Raw genomic sequence first — 22,484 nt, 5'->3', positions numbered from 1 at the left:
TTCAGCCTACCAGAATTGCATTCAATTGCAAAATGCATCAGATTTTATATGACTTGGATGTAAATGCAGTTGAAATCAGTGGGATGTACTCTTGAGTAAGGGAACCAGCAGATCTCTATTTTATGAACTGGAGATGCACAGCTTCACATTATCAAAGTAAAGGAAAATAGATCCTTCACAAATGCAACAGGTGGACTTTGGCATTAGTGGACTATGGGGAAAGTGTTTAAGAGGGGGAATTAAAAAAATCCTAAAAGATCAGGGGATGAACTGATCTGATTCAAACTTGGCAAGGATAAAGCCCTCCTTACGAGCTATCACTGTGCTAAGTTTGATCACTTTTTTGGTTAATTTTTGTTAAGCATTTTTGTTAATTTTATTTTAAAAATTCCTTAAAATCAAGGCATGAATGGATCTGACTCAAACTTGGGGTGGCTAAAGCCCTCCATAAGAGCTATCAAGTTTGATATCTTTATCTTTCAAAATTACACAGATGTATGCGAAGGAGGGGACCTGGCCACTTTTACAAAATAAATTAGTTAAAATGATTGTTCATCTGCCCACCCTTTGAACCGAGCAAACCTTAAGTATCCTTATATGTACCCTAAGAATAAAGAATCAGGAAATCACCAGGGCTTTCTTCTAATTAAATATTCTAAGCCAGTGATGTGGAAACTCATTCCATATCAGTTGCACAAAATTCTAGAGCTCACACTCCATTTTATGACATATTATAATATGTCATTATTATAAGACATATTCTTGCCTTTATTCTTAGGCAAGAATATGTCTAAGACTCCCTCTAGATGTGTAAGAAAGGTTGTTTTTTGAGCAGCATTCCAAATCTTGGCATGCCCTAATAAACGTCCACAGCTTGAAAACCAATTTGCTAAGGGCATAAATAAACCTTTTCATGTACTACTGGAATGCTGCTGAACTAAAAAAAAAAAAGTTTACCCAGGTGTAAATTTCTGGCTGTATTTACAAGACACAGCGGTTTGTTTTTAAAAGATAAATATTTTTCTAGCACATTTTAATTACCTCATTTATATACACCACCTTTTTGAGAAGAAATGCCCAATCACATGTCCTCGGGATTTTATTTTAAAAGTCTCATGATTACAAACAATTGCCGCAACATTTTTCTATTACAAGTACTTGTAACAGTGGGAGTGGGGAGATGCTAATAAATGTAAGGATGTTTTAACAAGGCTCAACTGCTTTTTTATCATTACAAATAGATATTACAATAGATACAATAGATATTACAATTATGGTTTTATACTATTGTTTTGTTTTGAATTGTCTTAAATTTGTAAACCGCCCAGAGAGCTTCAGCTATTGGGCGGTATAGAAATGCAATAAATAAATAAATAAATAAATAAAATAAATAAATTGCTATCTGGTGGAAGAATCAAGTTTTACCAGGAAAAATGCTGTAGGTTTCATTTGTATAGTATGCCTGCTCAGTTTTGAAATCCTAAAGATTATTGTATTTGCCAATAACAGCTATGTGATGGACTTTAATACGAATTTATTTTATCTAGGTGTAAAATAATAATAATTGTATTATAGATTCTTCATATTGTGTATTGTTTTGAATGTCTGCCCAGAAAGACAACTTATAAATACAGGAACATATTGTAATGCCTATGCAGATAGTACTTACGTACCGACAGCAACAATAGTACAAAACTACCCATGGAAAGAGGCACGTAAAGACATCACCATGTCTGTTTCTGATTTAGATGGACTGATAGCCTCAATTGCAGCAGCCATGAACATCAACTGCTCTCTGAGAGAGCTAGATAGAGGAAGAGCAGTAGGGATACATTCCTGCTCCTATCAGGGTGTGTGTGTGTGTATTTAAAAGATTTCCAAGATTCTTTAATGGAATATGTGGGTACTGGCAGCTAGGCACTGTGTAAGTGTTGCCCTTTTATTTTATTTATTATTGCATTTATATCCTACCTTTTCCCCCTCCAAGGAACCCAAAGTGGCGTACATAATCTTCCTTCTCTCCATTTTATCCTCACAACAACAACCCTGTGAGGTAGGTTGGGCTGAGAGGCTGTGACTGGCCCAAAGTCACCCAGTGGGTTTCCATGGCTGAGTGAGGACTAGAACCCAGATCTCCAGACTCCCAATCCAACACTTTATCCACTACACCACACTGGCTTTTATGAAAAACTAATTCTATTGCATCCTCTTATTTGCAAGCGAGCCCCCTTTGATTCCGTTGAAATAAATTTCATATGGGCATGCTGAATACTCTTATTCCATATAAGCATTTTAAATGGTTAAATGCAAATTCTATGGTTTTTTAGTCAGATTTTAGTAAACTTGATTAGTTTTACTGATTAGCAGCCTAACCCTATATACGATTGCCCAGAAATAATTCTGTGACATAGGATTATTGCTTGCCTGATTTCAAATCTGGCAAATTGGGGAGTTTAGGTTCCAGTGACAGACGTGGAAAATAAAGTGGTGTGAGATGGTCAAGACTTGTGCGTGAGAACACCTTAATGCCATGTTCTTTGTTCATCACCTTACACCAAAACTACAAGTCATATCAGGGATGCCTATATGCCCATTAAAAGAATAGAGATGAAAACCTTTGGGTTAACACATGTATTCTAAATATTATTTCATGACTATATTTCTGGCCTTTATTCTGACATAGAGTTGTGAGGATAAAATGAAGAGGAGGTAAAAAAGACCAGATATAAATGCAATAAGAACATAAAAAGTGCCATGCTGGATCAGACTAAGGGTCCGTCTAGTCCAGCAGTCTGGTCACAGTGGCCAACCAGCCATCGGCCAGGAAAGAACAAGCAGGACGTGGTGCAACAGCACTCTCCCACCCACTACAAGATGTAGTGATGGCCACCAAGCTGGATGGCTTCAAAAGGGGGTTGGATTAATTCCTGGAGGAAAAGGCTATCAATGGCTACTAGCCCTGATGGCTGTGTGCTATCTCCAGTATTTGAGGTAATAAGCCTTTGTGTACCAGTTGCTGGGGAACATGGGTGGGAGGGTGCTGTTGCACCATGTCCTGCTTGTTCAGCCCTGGCCGATGGCTGGTTGGCCACTGTGTGAACAGAGTGCTGGACTAGATGGACCCTAGATGGATTTAAAAAAAAATAGTCCGACTATGTAGTCCACAAAAATTTAGGCCAGATTAAATTCGTTAGCCTTTAAGGTGTCGCAAGTCTCGTTGCTTTTGCTGCAGTGGACTAATAATACGGCTACCCTGTGGAAATCTCTGGATGCTATTAACGGAAAGCGAAGCTTCCTTGCAAATGCGCCACCTCAGGACAGGCCGCTGAAGTGAGGGAAGGAAACGACATCCCGCCACGGCCTACACCTCACGGTGGGCGGAGCTGCTGGTGGCGGTAGTCGGCTGTGGCGCCGGTACCGCTTAGGAGGGCATGGGATGGTTGTGCCGCGGCCTGATACAGAAGCGGGTCATTTTGCAGGCTCTGCCGACTTCGGGCCTCCCTTCGCGGGCCCCGCTCTTCCACCCCCTCAAGGCCCAGGGCTTCTGGACCTCACCCCGCGCCCTTTCCGCCTCTCGCTCCCCCTGTTGGCAAAGCCGGGCCTGCTCCAGAGCCGCCTCCCTCCGCCATGCGCCGCCTCACTTCCTCCTAAGCGCTGCCGGGGCGGGGCTCTTTCCTTTTACGCCGGCTTCGGCCCTGAGCAGCCGCTTTTCTCACCACCTCAGCGGCGAAGAGCCCCAAGAAATGCCCGCAGCCCCCCGGCCCGACTACCAGAGCGAGGACGAGTTCGAGCCTGAGACCCCCATGGATTCCGACACCGTCTTGGAGGCCGGCAACGGCAAGAAGCGCAAGGTATTTGGGGTCGGAAAGGACTGGGTGGTGATGGCGGTGGAGGAGATTATGTAAGGCCGGCTGAGCCTCGTGGCTGGAGGCAGCGGGTGGGAAAGTAAGACGCGCCCGGGAGGGAGGAGCCAAAGGCCGGGACAGCAACAAGGAAAGGACGCGGCTTTTCTCTGGGACCGAGCGGCCTCTTGCGCACGTTTGTTATGAAGAGGCTGCTGTGGGCCTAAAAAATGGCGTGGTGGTAGCCGGGCTTTTCGGAGCCCCAGCCGAGGCCTAGCTGATGAAACCGCAGAGTATTTAGGATGGGCCACTGACACGTTGCCGCTTGCAACAACGTGGGCTTCGCCATTTTTTAATCTTCTCAAAACCAAGCTGGAAAGTTAGCCCGGGCTCACTAGTTGATACTTGTAATATCAAAAGTGCCGGGGCCGACGCTTGTTTAAGAAGTCAGGGTTAGGAACACGCGTAGTGTAAACATCTGATGCCTACTCAGAAGTAAGCCCTATTGAGGTCAGTGGCGCTTGCTAAAAGGATGAGGTAGGAAGTGTCCACTTAAAACATTGTGGTCCCCCCCCCCCCGGGGTCCGGTAGTCTTTACTGAGAATTATATAAGATTAACATGTCTTTGTCTATAGGAGTCTACCTACGACATCAGTTTGGCCTTAAGCCATTCATGAAGGAGGAATGAATTAGCCAAGGTTGTTTTATGTTTAAGCACACTTAAAAGACGAAATATGTAGTTAAAGTTTTACATAGATAAGCAGGTTGCAAAAGGAGATGAAATATCTTTATATTTAAAAAAAGTTATTAAAACATGGATAACTTCTTGTAATAATACCATATTAGTGTATGCATATTTATTTATTTATTTATTACATATTTATACCGTCCAATAGCTGAAGCTCCCTGGGCGGTTCACAAAAATTAAGGATATAAATGAGGGCTTTGATTTCCATGCTTGGTTTCTCAAAGAAGCCAATAAGAGAATGATCATGTGAACCCCCCCCCCCCCCCTCTAGACAGTGTCTGAGGGGCTATAGGATAGTTTGGATCCATAGATCCGAGGTTGGAGACAGTGTTTCAGCCTCAGAGCTGAGAATCAAAGCTCTCTTGCAGACAGCGTGGACAACTGTGCTGGCTGTCTCTCCAAAGTTGGGAATACGGCATTGAAAAGTGTAGTGTTTTGGTGGGTGGGGAAGAGAAAAGACTGGGGAGGCCAGGATGCAAGCTGTACTGAGGCCTTTCCAGTCTCTTTCTCTCCTGCTCCAAGACACTTTCACTAGATGGGCAAAAAAGCCCATCTAGCAAAAATGCAAGGTGGGAGAATAGGGAGGTGAAAATCACCTCTGATGCTTTTCCTACTCTGCATTGCAACTTGGATGACTTTGTGCCTCCGGGTTTTGAGTCTTACGATCATCACAAAAGAATTGTACCCTAAATTATTTAGTATTTGGCTTGGACCTTTTGAATCTTCATTAGTTTACTGTTAGGAATGATAAGGCAACAAGAGAATAATAATCTGAAGATTCTACATAAGACTTTTAAAAATCCAAGTTAACCACAACTAGTGACCGTTGTAGTAGCTAAGCGTGTAATCCTATGCATGTTTAGATATATAAAAAAGTCCTACAACTAGCATTCCCCAGCCAGCACTGCTGCTAGGGAATGCTGGGAGTTCTAGGACTTTTTATGTTTAAACATGCATTCAGTCGCACCTTAATTGTGTTATCTGTCAGCCCAGCAAGTGCTTCTTCGTTCTTTAAATGTGTGTTTTGTTAGAAACTTACATTAGTTCTAATCAGTTAACTAAGTATATTTTTGACAAAAGTGTAATGTAGAAACCATTTCCTCAGATTCTTCGCTCTCTGCATGTCAGTTGACATTACTGAGTTAAAAGAAAAAAGCAAGAGTACAGCTTAGTGGTGAATTCTGCTCTGGTCAGGTTCTAGAGCACTGATGATTTTTGTGATGGTGAGAGGGCACCAGGTTGTCTATCCTTGTTTTAGAGTATGGCATTACTTTTGTAACTATATAGCTACAAGTAATGGGAAAAAATAATGATTCGCATTGTGTGCATTAATCTGAAATGGTTCTTTTCTGTTAATATTTTTGGTTTTTAGAAGGATAAAAAAGATAAATCTAAAAAAGAGAAACTGAAGCAAAAATCCCTGCAGGAGGAGAATGAGCTGTCTGATTCAGAATTAGAGCCTCCAAAGTCAAAGAAAATGAAGAAAAAGAAAGGAATGGATGATGATATTGAAACCGTAATTGCAGAATACAAGACAACATCCCCTATAAGTAATGGGGTTGACCACTCAAAAACACAGAGTAATTTTGGTGAAGAATCAAATACAGAGTGTGAAAGTGACCAAGATCAGGTGAGATGCTGCCTTCAGGCCTTTCATTTTGTCTTACTGTTTGGTTTGATCAGTTGTCTTGAGTAGTGGAATGTGTAAAAGGGTACCTGAAGGAATGCCTATTCCCACATCAACCTGTCCATATGCTGAGATCATCTGCAGAGGCTTTCTTAAGAACATAAGTGCCATGCTAGATCAGACCAAGGGTCCATCTGGTCCAGCACTCGGTTCACACAGTAGCCAATCAGCCAGGGATGAACAAGCAGGACATGGTGCAAGAGCACCCTCCCACCCATGTTCCCCAGCAACTGGTGCACACAGGCATACTGCCTCTGATCCTGGAGGTAGCACATAACCATCAGGGCTAGTAGCCATTGATAGCCTTCTCCAGGAATTTATCCAACCCCCTTTTAAAGTCATCCAAATTGATGGCCATCACTACATCTTGTGGTAGTGAATTCCATAATTTAACTATATACTGTGTGAAGAAGTACTTCCTTTTATTTGTTCTGAATCTCCCACCAATCAGTTTCATGGGATGACCCCAGGTTCTAGTATTTTGAGAGAGGGAGAAAAATGTCTCTTTTAGTGTTACATTGGCCATCTTCCAGTTCTCTGGTACAGAGGCTGAGTTTAGGTACCTGTTGCATGTCTACATTTTATATTTGAGTTCTTTGAGAACTCCAGGATGGATACCATCCAGGCCTGGTAATTTATTTGCTTTCAATTTGTCAATAAGGTTGAGAACATCTTTTGTCACCACATTTGCCTCAGTTCCTCAGACTTCCTTCCTGAAAACATCAGTTCAGGCACAGGCATCTGTCCTGTATCTTTTGCAAAGAATTCATTCAGCTTCTCTGCAATCTCCCTATCCTCTTTTAGAACTCCCTTAACTCTGTTGTCATCGAACGGTCCAACTGCTTTCCTGGCTGGTTACCTGCTTCTGATATGTTTAAAGAATTCTTTATTGTTGGCCTTCATATTATTAGTGATGTGCTCTTCAAAATGCTTTTTTGCATCTATTGTTTGCTTGCATCGCGTTTGTGCAGGATTGTGCTCCCTTTTATTTTCCTCACTTGGGCAAGACTTCCATTTTCTGAAGGAAGCCCTCTTTTCTACAATAGCTTCCTTGACACTGCTTGTTAACCATGCTGGTGACCTCTTGGGCTTGGTGTACCTTTCCTAACCTGTGGAATACATTTTAGTATTCCACAGGTTAATGAGCTTCTATCATTGTGCTTTTGAGTAAACTTCATACATTTTGCAAGGACACCTGTCTTGAGATGAGGTGAGATTTGTTTATGGATTTGCTTTGAATGGGGACTTGCCTGGTACCACTTTGGTTATCTTTTTAGCACCAGGTGAAGACTTCACCAGGTGAAGCTCTTTAGCTATTGGGCGGTATAAAAATGTAATAAATAAATAAATAAATAAAATAAAAATTATTATTCTCCCAGGCTTTTTAGGTTCTGTGTTCCAACTGTCACAATGACTAGGTTTGCATATCACGCTAAGGTGGGTTATTATTGTGGGTAGTTGCATGGTGGATTAGTGTGATGTCCGAACCCAGAGTAATTTTCCTGCCATGGATTATCTTGTGCAAACAAGCCACCCTGAGAAGCCATGGCTTATAGTATGGTTGTTTAGGGTGGTTTGTTCTCAGGGTAGCTTTTTATTATGTCTGAAGCTGGCAGGGCGGGTTTTTTTTATGGGTTGTCAGAAACAGCTAAAGAGCCAGCCGGCAAGAGCAGTGTAAACCTATTGCACTCTTTGGAATCTTGCTAGTGCCCCTACTATTCCCTGTCATCCTTTCTCAGGATGCATTTTAAAAAATATATATCTGTAGGAATCTTGAAGAAAGGATTTCAGAGAGTGTACTGTACATGGTCTCAAGTGAATGAGAGCTGCTAGTGATTTTGCACAAATTTCTCCTCCATTTTACTGCTTAAAATTTGTGCAATTTCCCCCCTTTGTGGTACTACTCTGCCATGAATTTTGTGTCATTATTTCAGTCCTGCTCACTGTTCATGTACATCTGACAGTTAGTGATGGAGGCCAGTGGAGGGAAATGACAAGGATGGGGGGTGGGGGAGAATGAAAGTGCTGGTGATTGCAGGAGAGAAGGAGTTTTAGGGGATGGTGTTATTACTTCAATATAATAGGAAGCAGCCTTTTAAAAAAAAGTTCACTAGGAAGGGAAGCACTGATGTGGAGGACATTGGCAAGAGGGGGATCTGGCTATGCTGGATTCAATAGCAGGCAGACGCTCCTGTAGCCTTGCTCACTTATGCAGGACTCCCCCAAAATAATAAAACGGCAAATATGTTCCCGTGTTCATAAGTGCTCAGAAAAACATAAATCATTTTGCATTCCGATGCAGGGGGTGGGGAGTTTCGCTCAGGAAGTGCCAGAGTGGAGGATGAAATTGAGAAGGACATTAACAAGAAGGGGGGGACCTGGCTATGCTGAGCCCCCCTCCATTATTTTGACAAGTTTGTAAATGCATTCCTGCATTCAAAAGGGCTCTTTTTCTTTTCTTTTTTGTGATCTGATTGGCCTGGTGTGGGGGAGTTTCCCTTGTCAGCTGGCAACCGCAGCAGACCAATTGCATAAAGAGTGCAGATGTAGAGACCAAGGAAACACGGATTTCTGCCATAAAATTTCAAAGTTACAAAAATATGGATCACTATTAATTTTTAGAATAATCAACAGGTTCCTCCTCCCCCCCCCCAGTTTTCACATGGTACTCATTCCAGTATGTAATGTTATTTCTGAGCACAAAGATCAGGTTTTTTTAAATCTTTTATAGAAATAAAACTTTTCAGTTTTGACTGGTTGCAATTCCTTGTTGTTATCTGTTCTGGTGAATTACTGTCTTGTCTATTTTACTATGACTTGGTTCACACATCTCCAACAACCCATAGTTAATAAACTGTGGGTTGTTGGAAATTCAGTGGGAACGAGTTATCTGCTGGTTCCCACACGCCCGTTTCTGCTGCAATGCAATAAACCCAGGGATGCTCTGGATTATTGATGTGACATCTGAACTTTATGTGAACAACCATGGTTTAACTGTGGATTGTTGGCAATGTGCAAACTGGGTTAATCTTGCATGGTACAAGAATATTATGGGAACGTTCTTTATAAGATATTCTTGCATTCTGTTCTAGATTTTCTCCCAAAATATTTGAGCCTGTGAGTACTTTTATCATATGTTATGCTATAAATACTTCTTCTTTTGGCCCTTTCATCACTTTCTGGAATATTTTTATTTTGTAACTATTCTAATCTAACAGGAATTGACAGCAGAGCAAAAGGAAGGAGACTTTGTCAATTTTGATCTCTCAAAAGCCACTATTGACCTTCTCAAAGGTATGTTCTTTAAATGTTTACTGAATATTTCCACATCCTTATTTTTAATCCACACCTCACTAGGTCTGGTAATCTTATGTTATGTCTGTAACAGTGGATGAGTGTTAGTGGGTAAGATTCAGTATAAGTACGAAAAGATGCACACCAGGACAAAATACCTTAACTCTACAAATATGCTGGTAAGTTCTCATTTGGCTGTGATTACCCAGGAAAGAAATCTCAGAATCTTAGGAGAAAACTAATTAAAAACATTTCAGTGCACTGTGGGAGGGTGAAAAAGCAAATTCAGTGTTGTACATTAGTAGGAGATGAAATAAAAATAAAATAGCATACGCTATACTGTTATGTAAATCTATGGGCTGGCTACATTTAGACTGTCCAGTTCTGGACTAGCAAAAAGGACATCATTCTGCTGGAGAAGATACAGAAAGGGGAAACTCTGATGCTCAAGGACAGGAGCAACATGGATATAGGTACATAGTTTAGGGACTTCTAGTTTAGAAACTTCTCAGTAGTCAACTGGCACTCAAACAAACCCATAAATCATGGGTTCACAACCCTCAAGCTGCATGTGGTATAGAAGCAGCAATTCTGGCAAGGGCTGAAGTCTTCACCCAGCGACACTGCAGTACCTGGGATCACTGTTTCCGTAGTGATATTAGTGGTCTGGAAATGGCTACGCCTGTTTCCATGCCACTAATGGCAGCACAAAGGCAACAGTTCCCTTTGAAGTTGCTGGAGGTTTACAGACATCTGTAAGTTCATTTAATTATGGAAACACTAATATATTTGATAACAACGGCCAATAATATATAACCTGATACCTGTTTCTAGATTATATTGATAAATCCTCTAAAACCAGAGCTTGGCCTGAGCATTAACAAACCTTTCTTATTCTATTGATACGTGTTTTGTAACAATATATTAGATATTTCTAGGGATGTGTGTATGTTTCATTACTTATTTCTTGGTACTTTTACTGAAATCTAGAAAAAATATTATTGAAACCTTTGTTTTGGATTTTTCCCCATAATTAATAAAACAGTTTCTCATAATGCTAGAATTCGGAGTAATCCAATGCAATTGATTGGCTGTAGGTTCAAGGCAGAAAAAAGGATATATTTACACATTGCATAATTTTACATAGCCACAGATAGACCTATGAATTTGTCTAATCCTCCATGAAAGCTATCAGCTATGATTTATTTTCAGAGATGATAAATCTCCAATTGGTGGCGACAATTAGGTAATAGAGTAGTCATCCTGTACGTGAGTAACTGAAACATCTGTCTGATGTGGCTACTGTTTAACAGAATACTAGACTGGATGTACCTTAATCTAATCCAGCAATGCATTTAACGATGTATTTTATTGAAATGCACAAAGCTTTGCATCGACTTTCTACAATACATTAATAAAAATGCTGGATTTGTTTGCTTGATGTGAATGTGCTTTTCAGTATAAGAATTGATGAGTGTCAGCTATTGAATCATAATGAATGTACAGCTTTCTAAATAAAAGCCTAATTGCGCTCTTCCATAGCTCGTGGAGTTAACTACCTGTTTCCGGTACAAGTAAAGACTTACCAACATATATATGATGGCAAAGATGTGATAGCTCAAGCTCGGACTGGAACTGGGAAGACGTTCTCTTTTGCCCTTCCATTAATTGAAAAACTTCATAGAGATTCTCAGGAAAGAAAAAGAGGCCGAACACCAAAGGTAGTGAAGTCACTACTAGATGTATAGCAAACAGAAGGAAAATGATATTTTTTCATGTGATTACACCAGACCGCTGCATAGTGACCTATTTGTTTTGCATTTGTACTCTTTCTTTGGTTGGGAGGTGGAATTCCTTCTCTCTCTTTTTTTGTGTGCATTCAAAATAACTTGTAAGCTTGAATTGGGAAGCCATGTTTGTCTGCTTCTGGAGGGAAGACGAACAAATTTTCAAGTGACTGCAAGTGATCTGAGGGTGGTACAAAAACAAAGTTAAAAATATTAATGTAATATGGGAAGGTTGGATGTTTCATGCATTGAATACAAGCTTTTGTCATATGATGGAGGTGCAAAGTGATCAGAAAACTCTGGAAGAAGATCTCTAATGATTAAGAAACCTAGTGGGTCATTGTGTAATGATGGTCAGAATGACTTAAAAAAGCCTGGAAATACAAGAAAAACATTCAAAACTTGAAGTAGGAAAATTTGGCATATTATGCTAGTGAATACAATAGCACCATTTAAACATGTCTGGTGCAGAAGTTTTAATCTAGCTTCTCCAGGAAGGTTGGCCATTTATGGACTATTGAAAGAAACTCAGTAATTGGAAGCATTTCGGGATGCATACTTGCTCAGAAGACAGTCCCTCTATGTTCAATAAGGTTTGCAGCTCAAGTTTGATTATAACTGAATAAAACATTGATATATGTGTGTGTGCGTGCACGCATGTGTTCCATTTTTTTCTGTTTTCCTTTTCTATTGGTAACTTACTGCTTTTATTAAAATTGCTCAACTGGAGAATTGAGGGGTTTTATTTACTGTTGAATAGGAGTTGAATGAATGTATTTTCTAATAAAAGTAATGTTAAAAACAGAATTGAGACAAAAAGATAATTCAGCCATTCGTAGTATAGCACCCCATTAACAATAACTGCATTTCTAACACTCTTTTTTTAATTAGGTGCTAGTTCTTACTCCAACAAGAGAGCTGGCAATGCAGGTAGCCAGAGATTTCAAAGATGTCACAAAGAAACTCTCGGTGGCTTGCTTCTATGGAGGAACAGCATATAATGGACAATGTAAGAAATCGCAAGGAGATGCTTTTTTGGTGGTGGCCACACATTTAAGAAATAAAGTTGTGGTCTGTCTCTGTACAAAGCCTTTGGGGCAGGGGTAGGGGTGGAGAGAAAGAAATGGCAGTAAAATGTGAAGAATAATGCTAGTTTTGATTAGAAAGGGCTAGTAGATGACTGTGTGCTCAGTAAGTGCTAAAGAAGCATTCACATTAAATCCCAGCCTACAGGGAATTGCTGTCATTTGAAATAGGTGCGAAGGCACATCAAATACTGAAAGAAAATCACAGCTCAATCCTATGTGTGTTTATTTGGAAATAAGCTCCACTGTGTTACTTCTAAGTAAGTGTGCATAGTGTTTCAGTCTTAGATGATTAAATTTGTAAAGCAGAAGGATTTAGCAGGTTACTAAAAAAAAAAAGCCGCTAAATGAGAACTGAGATGTGCACATTTTTGACACAGGCATGAGGGTTTGGGCTTCTACTAGTGTACACCCTGCGGATTTCAAAATTTAGATATGACTGTGTGTCATTGAAGACAGCATTTTTAGATGTGCTGTTTGAATTTAACAGTGTTGTTTCAACTTCGCATGCACTTTGTCACAGCCCTTGAAATTTAATTGTTCAGCAGTTTAATACATAAATTAATGTTTCTTTCAGTTGATCTAATTCGAAATGGTATTGACATCCTGGTTGGGACTCCAGGCCGAATCAAAGACCACCTTCAAAATGGCAAGTTGGAGATTTCTAATCTGAAGCATGTTGTCCTGGATGAAGTTGATCAGATGTTGGACATGGGCTTTGCTGAACAAGTAGAGGAAATCTTAGCATATGCATATAAGAAAGGTAAATATGTCATCTGTGCAACTGTCAAGTCAAACATACAGGTCTTCTGTATCTGAATTTATTTGCTCTATGAGCAATGTACCTTGTTGCTCATATTCTCTGGCCTGAACTGTAAATCCTGTGAGGGATTGCTGTGCAGGTGGTCAGCCTGTAAAAGCCAGTTGCTAATTTCTGTCACTGATTCTACATCAATGGACTTTAACTCGTAAATATAATTTGAGTGCCAGTTGTATAGCACATTGGCACTGAGTACAGGCACTCAGTCATTTAATTTTTCCCTTCCCTGTCTTTTATTGTTTTACTCTGCTTATTGTATCTTAGAGGTATTATGATTTAAAATTTCTTTACTCTCTTATTTAGGAAATTGTTTGATTAGCTTTAACTCTTATGACATAAAATGTTTTTGTGTTAAAGATTCTGAAGACAATCCACAGACATTACTCTTTTCTGCAACATGCCCACATTGGGTTTACGATGTAGCAAAGAAATACATGAAATCCAGATATGAGCAAATTGATCTTATTGGAAAGAGGACTAAAAAGACTGCTATGACTGTAGAAGTAAGTATTTTTTCCTAGTAAAGCAAGATTAACTTTGTGCTTGTGTTAAGTACGTGTGTGTGTGTGTGTGTGTGTGTGTGTGTGTGTGTAAAAAGATATTGCATCGTCTTTTATGTTCTTTCATTGCTAATAAACAGCTTTGTTTTCTGACAGCATTTGGCTATTGAGTGTCATTGGTCCCAAAGAGCTGCAGTCATTGGAGATGTTATTCAAGTCTACAGTGGTAGTCACGGACGAACCATCATCTTTTGTGAGACGAAAAAAGAGGCAACTGAACTGGCCCTGAATGCCTCAATAAAACAGGTGCAATGTCCCTAAAGTGTTTTTTTTTATTATTATTCTGCAGTTCAATGAGGCTTGTGTCCCTTACAATGTCATGCTCGGGAACAAGGATAATCTTGACTTTCCTAAAACCTGTCCCATTAGATCTCTCACTTTTTTGCTTTTGTAAATCAGCTTCTGCCCATCCCACCCTGTTTCATATTTAGTTTCAGATGTTTATATACCATAAAGGTAAAATAGACAGGTTCATGACCTATTCCAATACATTCATTCAGTCATTACATTTCTATACCGCTTAATTGCCAAATTTCTCTGAACCGTTTACAAAGATTAAAAACCTAAAAATCCATAATAGAAAGCCAATATACAAAAATGTAACCTTGCCATCACCTTCTTATAATACATTCCTGTAGACTTTTTATAAAGATCCTAGCTACGTAGAATGCTATTAGGAGACACAGCGTTCCCAGAAGTCTTTCTTGCTCTTGGGTGTCTCACTGAAGTGGATGCCATTTCAGCTGTCGCATAACCAAAGACATTTATGTGACTTTGGAATAAAAAGCTTTAGACAGAAGGTGTTTTTGACATATTGCTTTCCTTAAAAAGTAAAAAAGTGGGTATATCAGAACTTGGGGCAGATTTTACTCTGTCATCCAAAATATGTGAGTGCTTGTTTAAACTACATTGGAAAAAATGGAAATTGTGATTCTTATTACTTGGGTAGTTCCAACCATAATGTTTCATAACTTTTTAATGTTCTTAGGATGCACAATCTTTACATGGTGACATCCCACAAAAGCAGAGAGAGGTCACACTGAAAGGCTTTCGTAACGGATCATTTGGCGTCCTGGTTGCAACCAATGTAGCTGCCCGTGGCTTAGATATCCCAGAGGTTGATCTGGTCATACAAAGCTCACCACCAAAGGTAAATTACGAATTTTTGGTGCAAAGTAGAGAAGCTTATCTAATTTTATGGTCATGTTACAGAATAGAACCGGGTGATTGAATATTGCTTGCTTAAAGTGGCCCAGGAGACCATTCTCAAGCCTGTTACAAAGGGGATCCACTTATTAAATATTGTTTGGGATCTTTATGTGTGTTCCTTTATGAATCTCACACATCCTCATGCTATTTATCTTAGCTAAACTCAACTATCTAGTTTGTCAACCCATCAACCTCATTTTACAAATTTCCAGTATTTTACCAGGAATCCTAATACCAAATCAGTCATTATTTTTATATATGTGTATGTGAATTCTTCATTTGCAGATAACTGGGAAGATTCACTCAGAAGTGGTTTTGCTATGAGGAAGCCTTTAAAAGACAATTTGTGGTGAAGTGTAAGAAATATAGTTGTTAGGAATGCATATAGCATGTATTTGGCGAACTTAACTTTGCAGCCTTATAGGGTGCCTGATGATGGGTAGCTATCTACCTGTTTAGGCAAGTTGTAACTAACTTCCACACACATCTCCACTACATTTCTTCAGTCATAAGTATTCTTGTCAGTTTGCCTTTATATGAAGTTAGCTACTTCTTTTATGTGTCAGTAAAAATGAACTTTGGCTTCATTGTAGTTTAAGACAATGTAACCATTTCTCACGAATTTTAATTTGTAAAGGATGTAGACTCCTATATTCATCGTTCTGGGCGCACAGGCCGTGCTGGACGAAATGGGATGTGTATCTGTTTCTATCAGCGCAAGGAAGATTTCCAGCTAAGACAAGTCGAACAAAAAGCGGTAATTATCTCCAGGTTTCTTAAAGATTTTGTGTCACTTTTGTGATAGGTAGCTAAGCTACAGCATGCATCTCTATGGGTGCCTTATATTTAAATGATATAAACTTGCTTAAGTATTTTATAAACTGAAAAACACTAGACATTTATGTGCTATTCAGAGTTATGATTAAAGTGTTAGCACAGCTAGTTTGTGACCAACTTCTATTAATGCAGTATTAATGCAATGTGTCCTCTAACTTCAGGGGATTACATTTAAACGTGTGGGTGTTCCTACAGCAACGGAAATCATTAAAGCTTCCAGTAAAGATGCAATCAGGTATGTTTATTTACAATTTATATTTGGAATTAAGCTTTAAAGTTAATGTCTCTATTTTCTCATTGAAAAATCTCAGTTCTAGCAGATTTGGTTTCCTTGACTACCAAGGTATCCTCTTTATGTATGTGTTTATTGTAGACATCTGATTTGATTAACCAGATTTTATTTGCATAACACAAAAGTGTAGGCCATCTTGCTGTATGTATGTATGTATTATTATTATTACCTTCCAAGTAACAACAAAGTATATCTTGGTAATGGAAATAACATTAATTTAGAAGGTTAAATTATATTTTAAAAGTTTATTCTCAATATTGAGGTTGCTGTCCATATAGTGGGATATGATAAAATTTGGGAATACATCATCTTGACAGTATGTGGAACACAATCTTAAATTATATTTATTTTAACTCTTAATGACCCTTTAAAAAAGATGTTTACATAAATCTGAACAAATTGTGGCCAAGTGTCCAGTAAATGTAGTGAAATCATTTTAAAGTCTTTTTTTAGGTATTCAACCGTATTAGTACATCATAGGGAATATTTTCTTTAAAATTACAGATTCTTCTTAACTACCTTCTCTTTAGCTCACAAGTGGACAATAACATTGCTGTACATTTTGGTTAGGAAAATGCATTATGCAGCATGATAATGAATCCTTTGGTCAGCTGGGCAGAGTAGAATCTAAGATTCCAAAGCTGCAGTCTTGAACATGTTTATTCAAAAGAAGTTAGTTTCACTGTTCAATAGGATGTACTCTAGTATTTTTAGAATTTCAGCTTGTTCAGTTGTGTTTACTTTGTTAATTCATATATTCATGTCATGTACAATTTTCATTTCAGTAATTTTCTATACACTGACTTTAAAACATTTTATTCAGATTTTTGGATTCTGTTCCTCCATCTGCCATTGACTACTTCAGACAAGCTGCTGAAAGACTAATAGAGGAAAAGGGAGCAGTGGAAGCTCTAGCTGCAGCACTGGCTCATATTTCAGGAGCTACTTCCATTGAACAACGTTCTTTACTCAACTCTGATGCGGTAAATAGAATGTTTACATAGTGGGAGAGCTATTTAAGCATATCCTAATCTAACATTTCTGAAAAGGATCCCCAAGACTTGAATGACAACACGGGAACTGCCACACCCATGAATCAATTTTTTTCATTCATTCATTTGTATGTTTGTATAGTAATATGCAACATCCTCCACTCTAAAGAGGCTACCTTGTATTTTATATGGGTCTAGTTATCAATCATTTGACACATTTTGTGAGTCAAACAAAGGAAAATGTTTTTACAGGCTTTGGCTGAAAAATAGTTCAGCAGTCTTTGTCAAACTCTTTAACTACTAATTAATAGTAGTCTTAGACGTTATTTTTTATTATAAACATGTATCACTGCTTTTTTTAAAAGGGTTTTGTGACCATGACACTTCAGTGCTCAGTAGAAATGCACACCATTGGATATGCTTGGCGAGGTCTGAAAGAGCAGCTGGGTGAGGACATCGACAGCAAAGTGAATAGAATGCGTTTTCTCAAAGGGAAGATGGTAAGAAATACTGTCCCATGCATTTTGTAGGTACTGCAATTTGAGCATTTGCTCCCCCCACCCCGCATCTCTAACCTGGTGAAGTGCAAAACACGTGTCTTGCACTTGTAAACTAAAATGATAAGGGATGAGAGTGTGTTTTTATAATAGCAGATTATGTTATAGTATTATCCCAGGATAGGGTTTTGGACCTGTATTGGGAAGACCTGAGTTTGATTCACTGCTTACAGTGCCCATGAACAAGTTCCAGTTCTTCAGCCCTCTTATATTTCCAACAGTGTAACTAGGAACATTCCAAATGAACTCAGGGTGACTTATGAATTAGGATTATAAAGCATGCTTTAAAGTGTGAAAGTCCAAAAGCAAATCTGGTTATTTGATTTATATTGGAAATAAAAATAAAAAAGCACTTTTTGTAGACTTCACATTTTTGCAGGAAGACTTTCTAGTACAGTTGATCACTTGTGATCAGCATTAATGAGTGGCAATTCCTTTCATGTGTCTCCATTTAACTTTCATTATTCACAAACCATCCTCTATTATCCTGGGACAAAATAGTAGATAGGTTGGAGGGAGAAGCACCAAAAGTACGTGCAAAAAGGAGGAGAGGCTGGCTCTGGTGCTGGTGAGAAGATTTTTTTATTTTTCTTGTTAAATTTTTTTCAAAACTTCATGGATAGCCCAACATTGCGGATGATAACAATCCTTCTTCAGGGGCTGTTTTGAAAAGTTAGCTAATAGGTGTCCACAGTAAAGTATTCTGCTGGCAATTTATTTTGAGGGAGTTGCCTCTCCAAGCTGCGATATCGAAAAATAGCCTTTTTTTGGTTATTCACACTGGTCTCTAAAACACATGGCATTCACTAGTACATGAACTAGTTCACTCAGCCCTTCTCTTATCATCTTCCTTTGAATAAATCAAGTTTAGTAGGTAGCTTTGTAAAAGAATGTGCACTTATTACTACTGCTTGAGTTTTGTGCTATCTTAACATGTGAATTAATAAGTATGTCTTATTTTCCAAAGTGTCCCTTGTTAAAAAAACTGACAGTCAATATTATCTCTTTTTGTATTTAGGGTGTGTGTTTTGATATACCTGTAGCTGAACTAAGTAAAATACAGGTAAGGACTTACTACTGTTCATGTTTACGTTACTGTTCTGTTAATGCTTACCTTCTTTTTCATCGGAGTGAAAAAAAAATACAAACTTGACCATCCAAATAAATTTTCATTAAAATGGGACATAAGCATTTGAGTCAGCAGTAAAACCCAGGGGGTCTCAGTTGTGGTATGGATCTGAACTCAGAAAGCTTATCACTTTCAAGATTCCCATATACTTGGTCAGAATAACTAGATACCACTTCATGAATCCCTCTAAATCATGTATTACTAAACCTCCATTAAATCCATGTGGTTGTGTTTCAGGAAAAGATTGGCGCGTGCTTGCCATGTCTCATCTCCTTGAGGTGATCCTTGGCACTCATTACCTCTTTTCTTTGACATTACTTGCCTTTGTGCAACTTTCACCTATCTTGGGCATACTGTCCCATTGGCGGATAGTCCCTCAGCTGTTACTCATGATCCTCTTGATAAGATAGCCTAAAACATGGAATGTGTTTATGTCACTCTCTAAAACATGGGAAATGTTTATGTCACACTCTGACCATCTGAAGAGGTTCCAAGAAATGACAGAATGATCCTTACTCTGTGACATAGAGTCATGTAAATGTATGCTAAGTTTTGGTAGATCAACATGCTCCTTCCTTCCTTCCTTCCTTCCTTCCTTCCTTCCTTCCTTCTATTTCCCCTATATATTTTTCTTTAACTTAGTTAATTTGGGAAGCTGGGCTGCATTGGATTTCTGTACCACCCAAGTGATAGAGTTCCCTCCATGCTGCCTTCACCATTTAGGTTATTCTCAAACAGCCTTCCTCAGCCTGGTTTTGAACTACAATTTCCAGCATTTCTGGCCATGCTGGCTGGGGGTGATGGGAGTTTTAGGCCAAAACATCTGATGGACACCAGGTTGGGGAAGGCTGTAAGTTAATGTAAGCTAAGGAGGGGAGGATTGGCTACTTGTTTGACCAACAGAGACTGGGAGCTTAGGTGGTATTCCCCCATTCTTAAATAATACACCATAAGTTGTGAGGAACATCTGTTGCCCCAACAGAGGTTGATTTAGAAGTGAGTGATGGAGTGGAGGATACATTGCTGGTGGACTGTGTCCACCACTTCTACACCAATCGTACAGAATTAATTTCTTGGAAAGAGTTGAAACCTTTTTGATTTTGAGCAGAATTGTGAGTTTAATAAATAAGAAATTTAATTAAACAGGGCATAGTGCAATCTAACATAATTATGGGGTGAAATGGATTGATAGCTTGTACTCTCCTTTATTGTAATACCTCCTGCCAGAAACTTGATTTCATTTTAGTACAACTCTTATCATAGAATAGTAGAGTTGGAAGGGGCCTATAAGGCCATTGAGTCCAGCCCCCTGCTCAATAAAACTAATATTACCTTTGAGGCAGTTTAATATTAACTTTAAGGGTTGAATTACCTCTATATTGCCTAAACACTTCGTGTAAGGCTTAAATAGATAATTTGCTCTTTCCTTTTTTACTATAATATTCAGCAATCAACTGTAATTGGTTTTAAAGGCATTTCAAACTTGCAAAAGCATTTTAATACTGTTATTTTGCTCTCTCAGTGTTTGTCTTAAAGTGTTACCAGAGAAAGCGGTCATAATTTTAAAAATGCTTGCTTTTGGAAGTTTTGAAATGCCTTTTAAATCCATCTTTTAGTAAAAATACACAACTATCAGGTTTAAAGAGCAACCTACTTATTTTTTACTTGAGGCACAAGGTTGTGAGATAATACTTACTTAGTGCCTTGTATTTCATTTTATATTGTGTAGATCTTTTTTTTTATCCTTTATTTTCTGTCGTGTTAGTAAACATTGGTCAGTGTGCAGGCTTGTAAATTCAGTGCTGACTGTAGAGATAGCCAAAGTAACATGTGGCTTGTTTTTTTATTAGCAAACATGGCAAGACACAAGACGCTGGCAACTTTCTGTGGCAACAGAATTGCCTGAACTTGAAGAATCCCGTGAGAATGGTCGAAGTGGTGGCGGCGGCGGCGGCTCAGAATTCAGGAACGGGAGACGAGGTGGAGGCGGAGGCTTCAATAGGCATGACAGATTCAGAAATAGGGGCCAAAAACGAAGCTTTAACCAGGCTTTTTGATCATTCGTTAATGTCATGTATTTAAATGGGACTACATTTCTTGTTTTATCAAAAGTAAAATTGATTTACACTTTCCTTACGTGCTTTTATTACCAGCTTGGATTTGTCTCATTCATACTATTTTTACTGTTAAACACCTATGTTGAAAAGAAACAAAAATGGAATGTCCTAGTGCTGAATGTCACTGCAAGGGTTTAGGCATAAGGCCTGCTCTACTATCATCACAACTTGTCATATTGGCACAAGCATCACAAAACAAGCCAGTACCTTGTGTTAAGAGTTACTGTGAAGACTCAAAAGCTGTTAAATGTAAAAGAAATGAACAGAGTGTGGTGTGGAAGATATAGAACTCAAGACAACTTACATATACCTGTGAAGACATTTTTACATCCCATGGATCCAACCTGGTTACAATCCTACATACTTGGAATTCTGTAAGATTTTGTCTGGATGCACCTGCCAGGCAGCAGGGGCAAATTTATGCTGCTAAACTTGCTGCACTCATACAGCTAAAGAAATGGGGTCTAATTAATTATGTGAAGGAAACACATTGCTATTGTTACTATTTATTACATTTATATACTGCTCCATAGCCGAAGCTCCCTGGGCAGTTTATTTCTCTGATATATTCCTTCATTTGTAACATGTTTATCTTACCCTTCTTCCAATGGACTAAGTAGATTTTCACTTGCTTAGCTACTTTGACAAGAGTGACTAGCTAAGTAAAGTTCATCAGCTAAGGAAGGAGGATGGTGGTAGCCAATCGACGAAACAGTTCACCTGCACTTCTCAAATAATTATCTTTGTCTGAAATGCCACTCTTTACATCAAGGATGGATGGAAGAGCTTAGATGCATTCGTAGGCTGCTGGGTGACTTGCAGTAGATCAGCAAGGTTTTCTGACATCCGATTATTTAACAAAAGCAGCAACAAAATGACCCTGTTTGCCCAATTAATAATATTGTAATACAGCTAAAATAAAGAAAGGATGGGATACCAGGAGTGGATTTTTGCATGGAAAGACTGAGCTGCATTCTGTTCTGGTACTCAAATTCCTGGAGTCTGAATTCACCAAGGGAGTGACGGAGAAAGGTGATAAAAGCTACCCCTCCTTTTTTTTTTACATGCTAGATATCCTAAATAGATTGGTTGTTAAAGTATAAAAATGAAATTTTCGTAGAAGTGGAATGAACCACTTGGGGATGAGAAAGGTAATAGATGTTTTCTTAGGTGGATTTTAAATTTAAATATGAAGTAATAGGAACTCCAGCCCCCACTTCTTGGGGTTTGGTTTTCAAATGAGTGGTTCTAAATCTGGGGGCAGGGATCCATGTTTTTCAGGGTCCTTAGGAAAGCCACCCTCAATGTGGCCCTTACCTCAGTAAATCTACCTTCTCACCCCCATTTTCACTAGATGCTACAGCTCGTCATCCTCACCATTGCTACCACTCGCTTGCCAACATGCAGAGAGACAGTGAGCGGTGCCATCTGGTTTATTTAATTTATTTAAAATATTTCTTAGCCGCCTTTCAGGGCAGAAGCCCTCCCAAGGCAGCTCACAACCATTTGTTGCTCCTTTTCATTACCA

General features: G+C 38.9%; 1 protein-coding gene across 1 annotated transcript; it reads left to right on the top strand.

Moving 5' to 3' along the window:
• Positions 1-3,416: 3,416 nt before the first annotated feature.
• Positions 3,417-20,971, top strand: DDX21 (DExD-box helicase 21). The gene is made up of 15 exons (XM_063133029.1): positions 3,417-3,851; positions 5,963-6,220; positions 9,496-9,571; positions 11,114-11,292; positions 12,250-12,367; positions 13,021-13,206; positions 13,621-13,766; positions 13,920-14,069; positions 14,812-14,973; positions 15,670-15,789; positions 16,031-16,104; positions 16,985-17,144; positions 17,519-17,653; positions 18,729-18,773; positions 20,690-20,971. The coding sequence occupies exons 1-15, from the start codon at positions 3,432-3,434 to the stop codon at positions 20,894-20,896; spliced, it is 2,436 nt and encodes an 811-aa protein (XP_062989099.1). The 5' UTR covers positions 3,417-3,431; the 3' UTR covers positions 20,897-20,971.
• Positions 20,972-22,484: the final 1,513 nt, after the last annotated feature.

The sequence above is a fragment of the Elgaria multicarinata genome, chromosome 8 (genome assembly GCF_023053635.1).
Source record: "Elgaria multicarinata webbii isolate HBS135686 ecotype San Diego chromosome 8, rElgMul1.1.pri, whole genome shotgun sequence".
In the NCBI taxonomy this organism is placed as follows: domain Eukaryota; kingdom Metazoa; phylum Chordata; class Lepidosauria; order Squamata; family Anguidae; genus Elgaria; species Elgaria multicarinata.
Note: the sequence above shows the minus strand (reverse complement) of the source record. Positions and strands in the feature narration are given on the sequence as shown.

Excerpts from the sequence above, each read along its gene's own strand:
- DDX21 (XM_063133029.1), top strand. The coding sequence starts at position 3,432 with ATGGGATGGTTGTGCCGCGGCCTGATACAGAAGCGGGTCATTTTGCAG. Across the intron at positions 3,852-5,962 it reads GCAACGGCAAGAAGCGCAAG|AAGGATAAAAAAGATAAATC; the intron begins GTATTTGGGGTC and ends TTTGGTTTTTAG. Across the intron at positions 15,790-16,030 it reads GACAAGTCGAACAAAAAGCG|GGGATTACATTTAAACGTGT; the intron begins GTAATTATCTCC and ends CTCTAACTTCAG.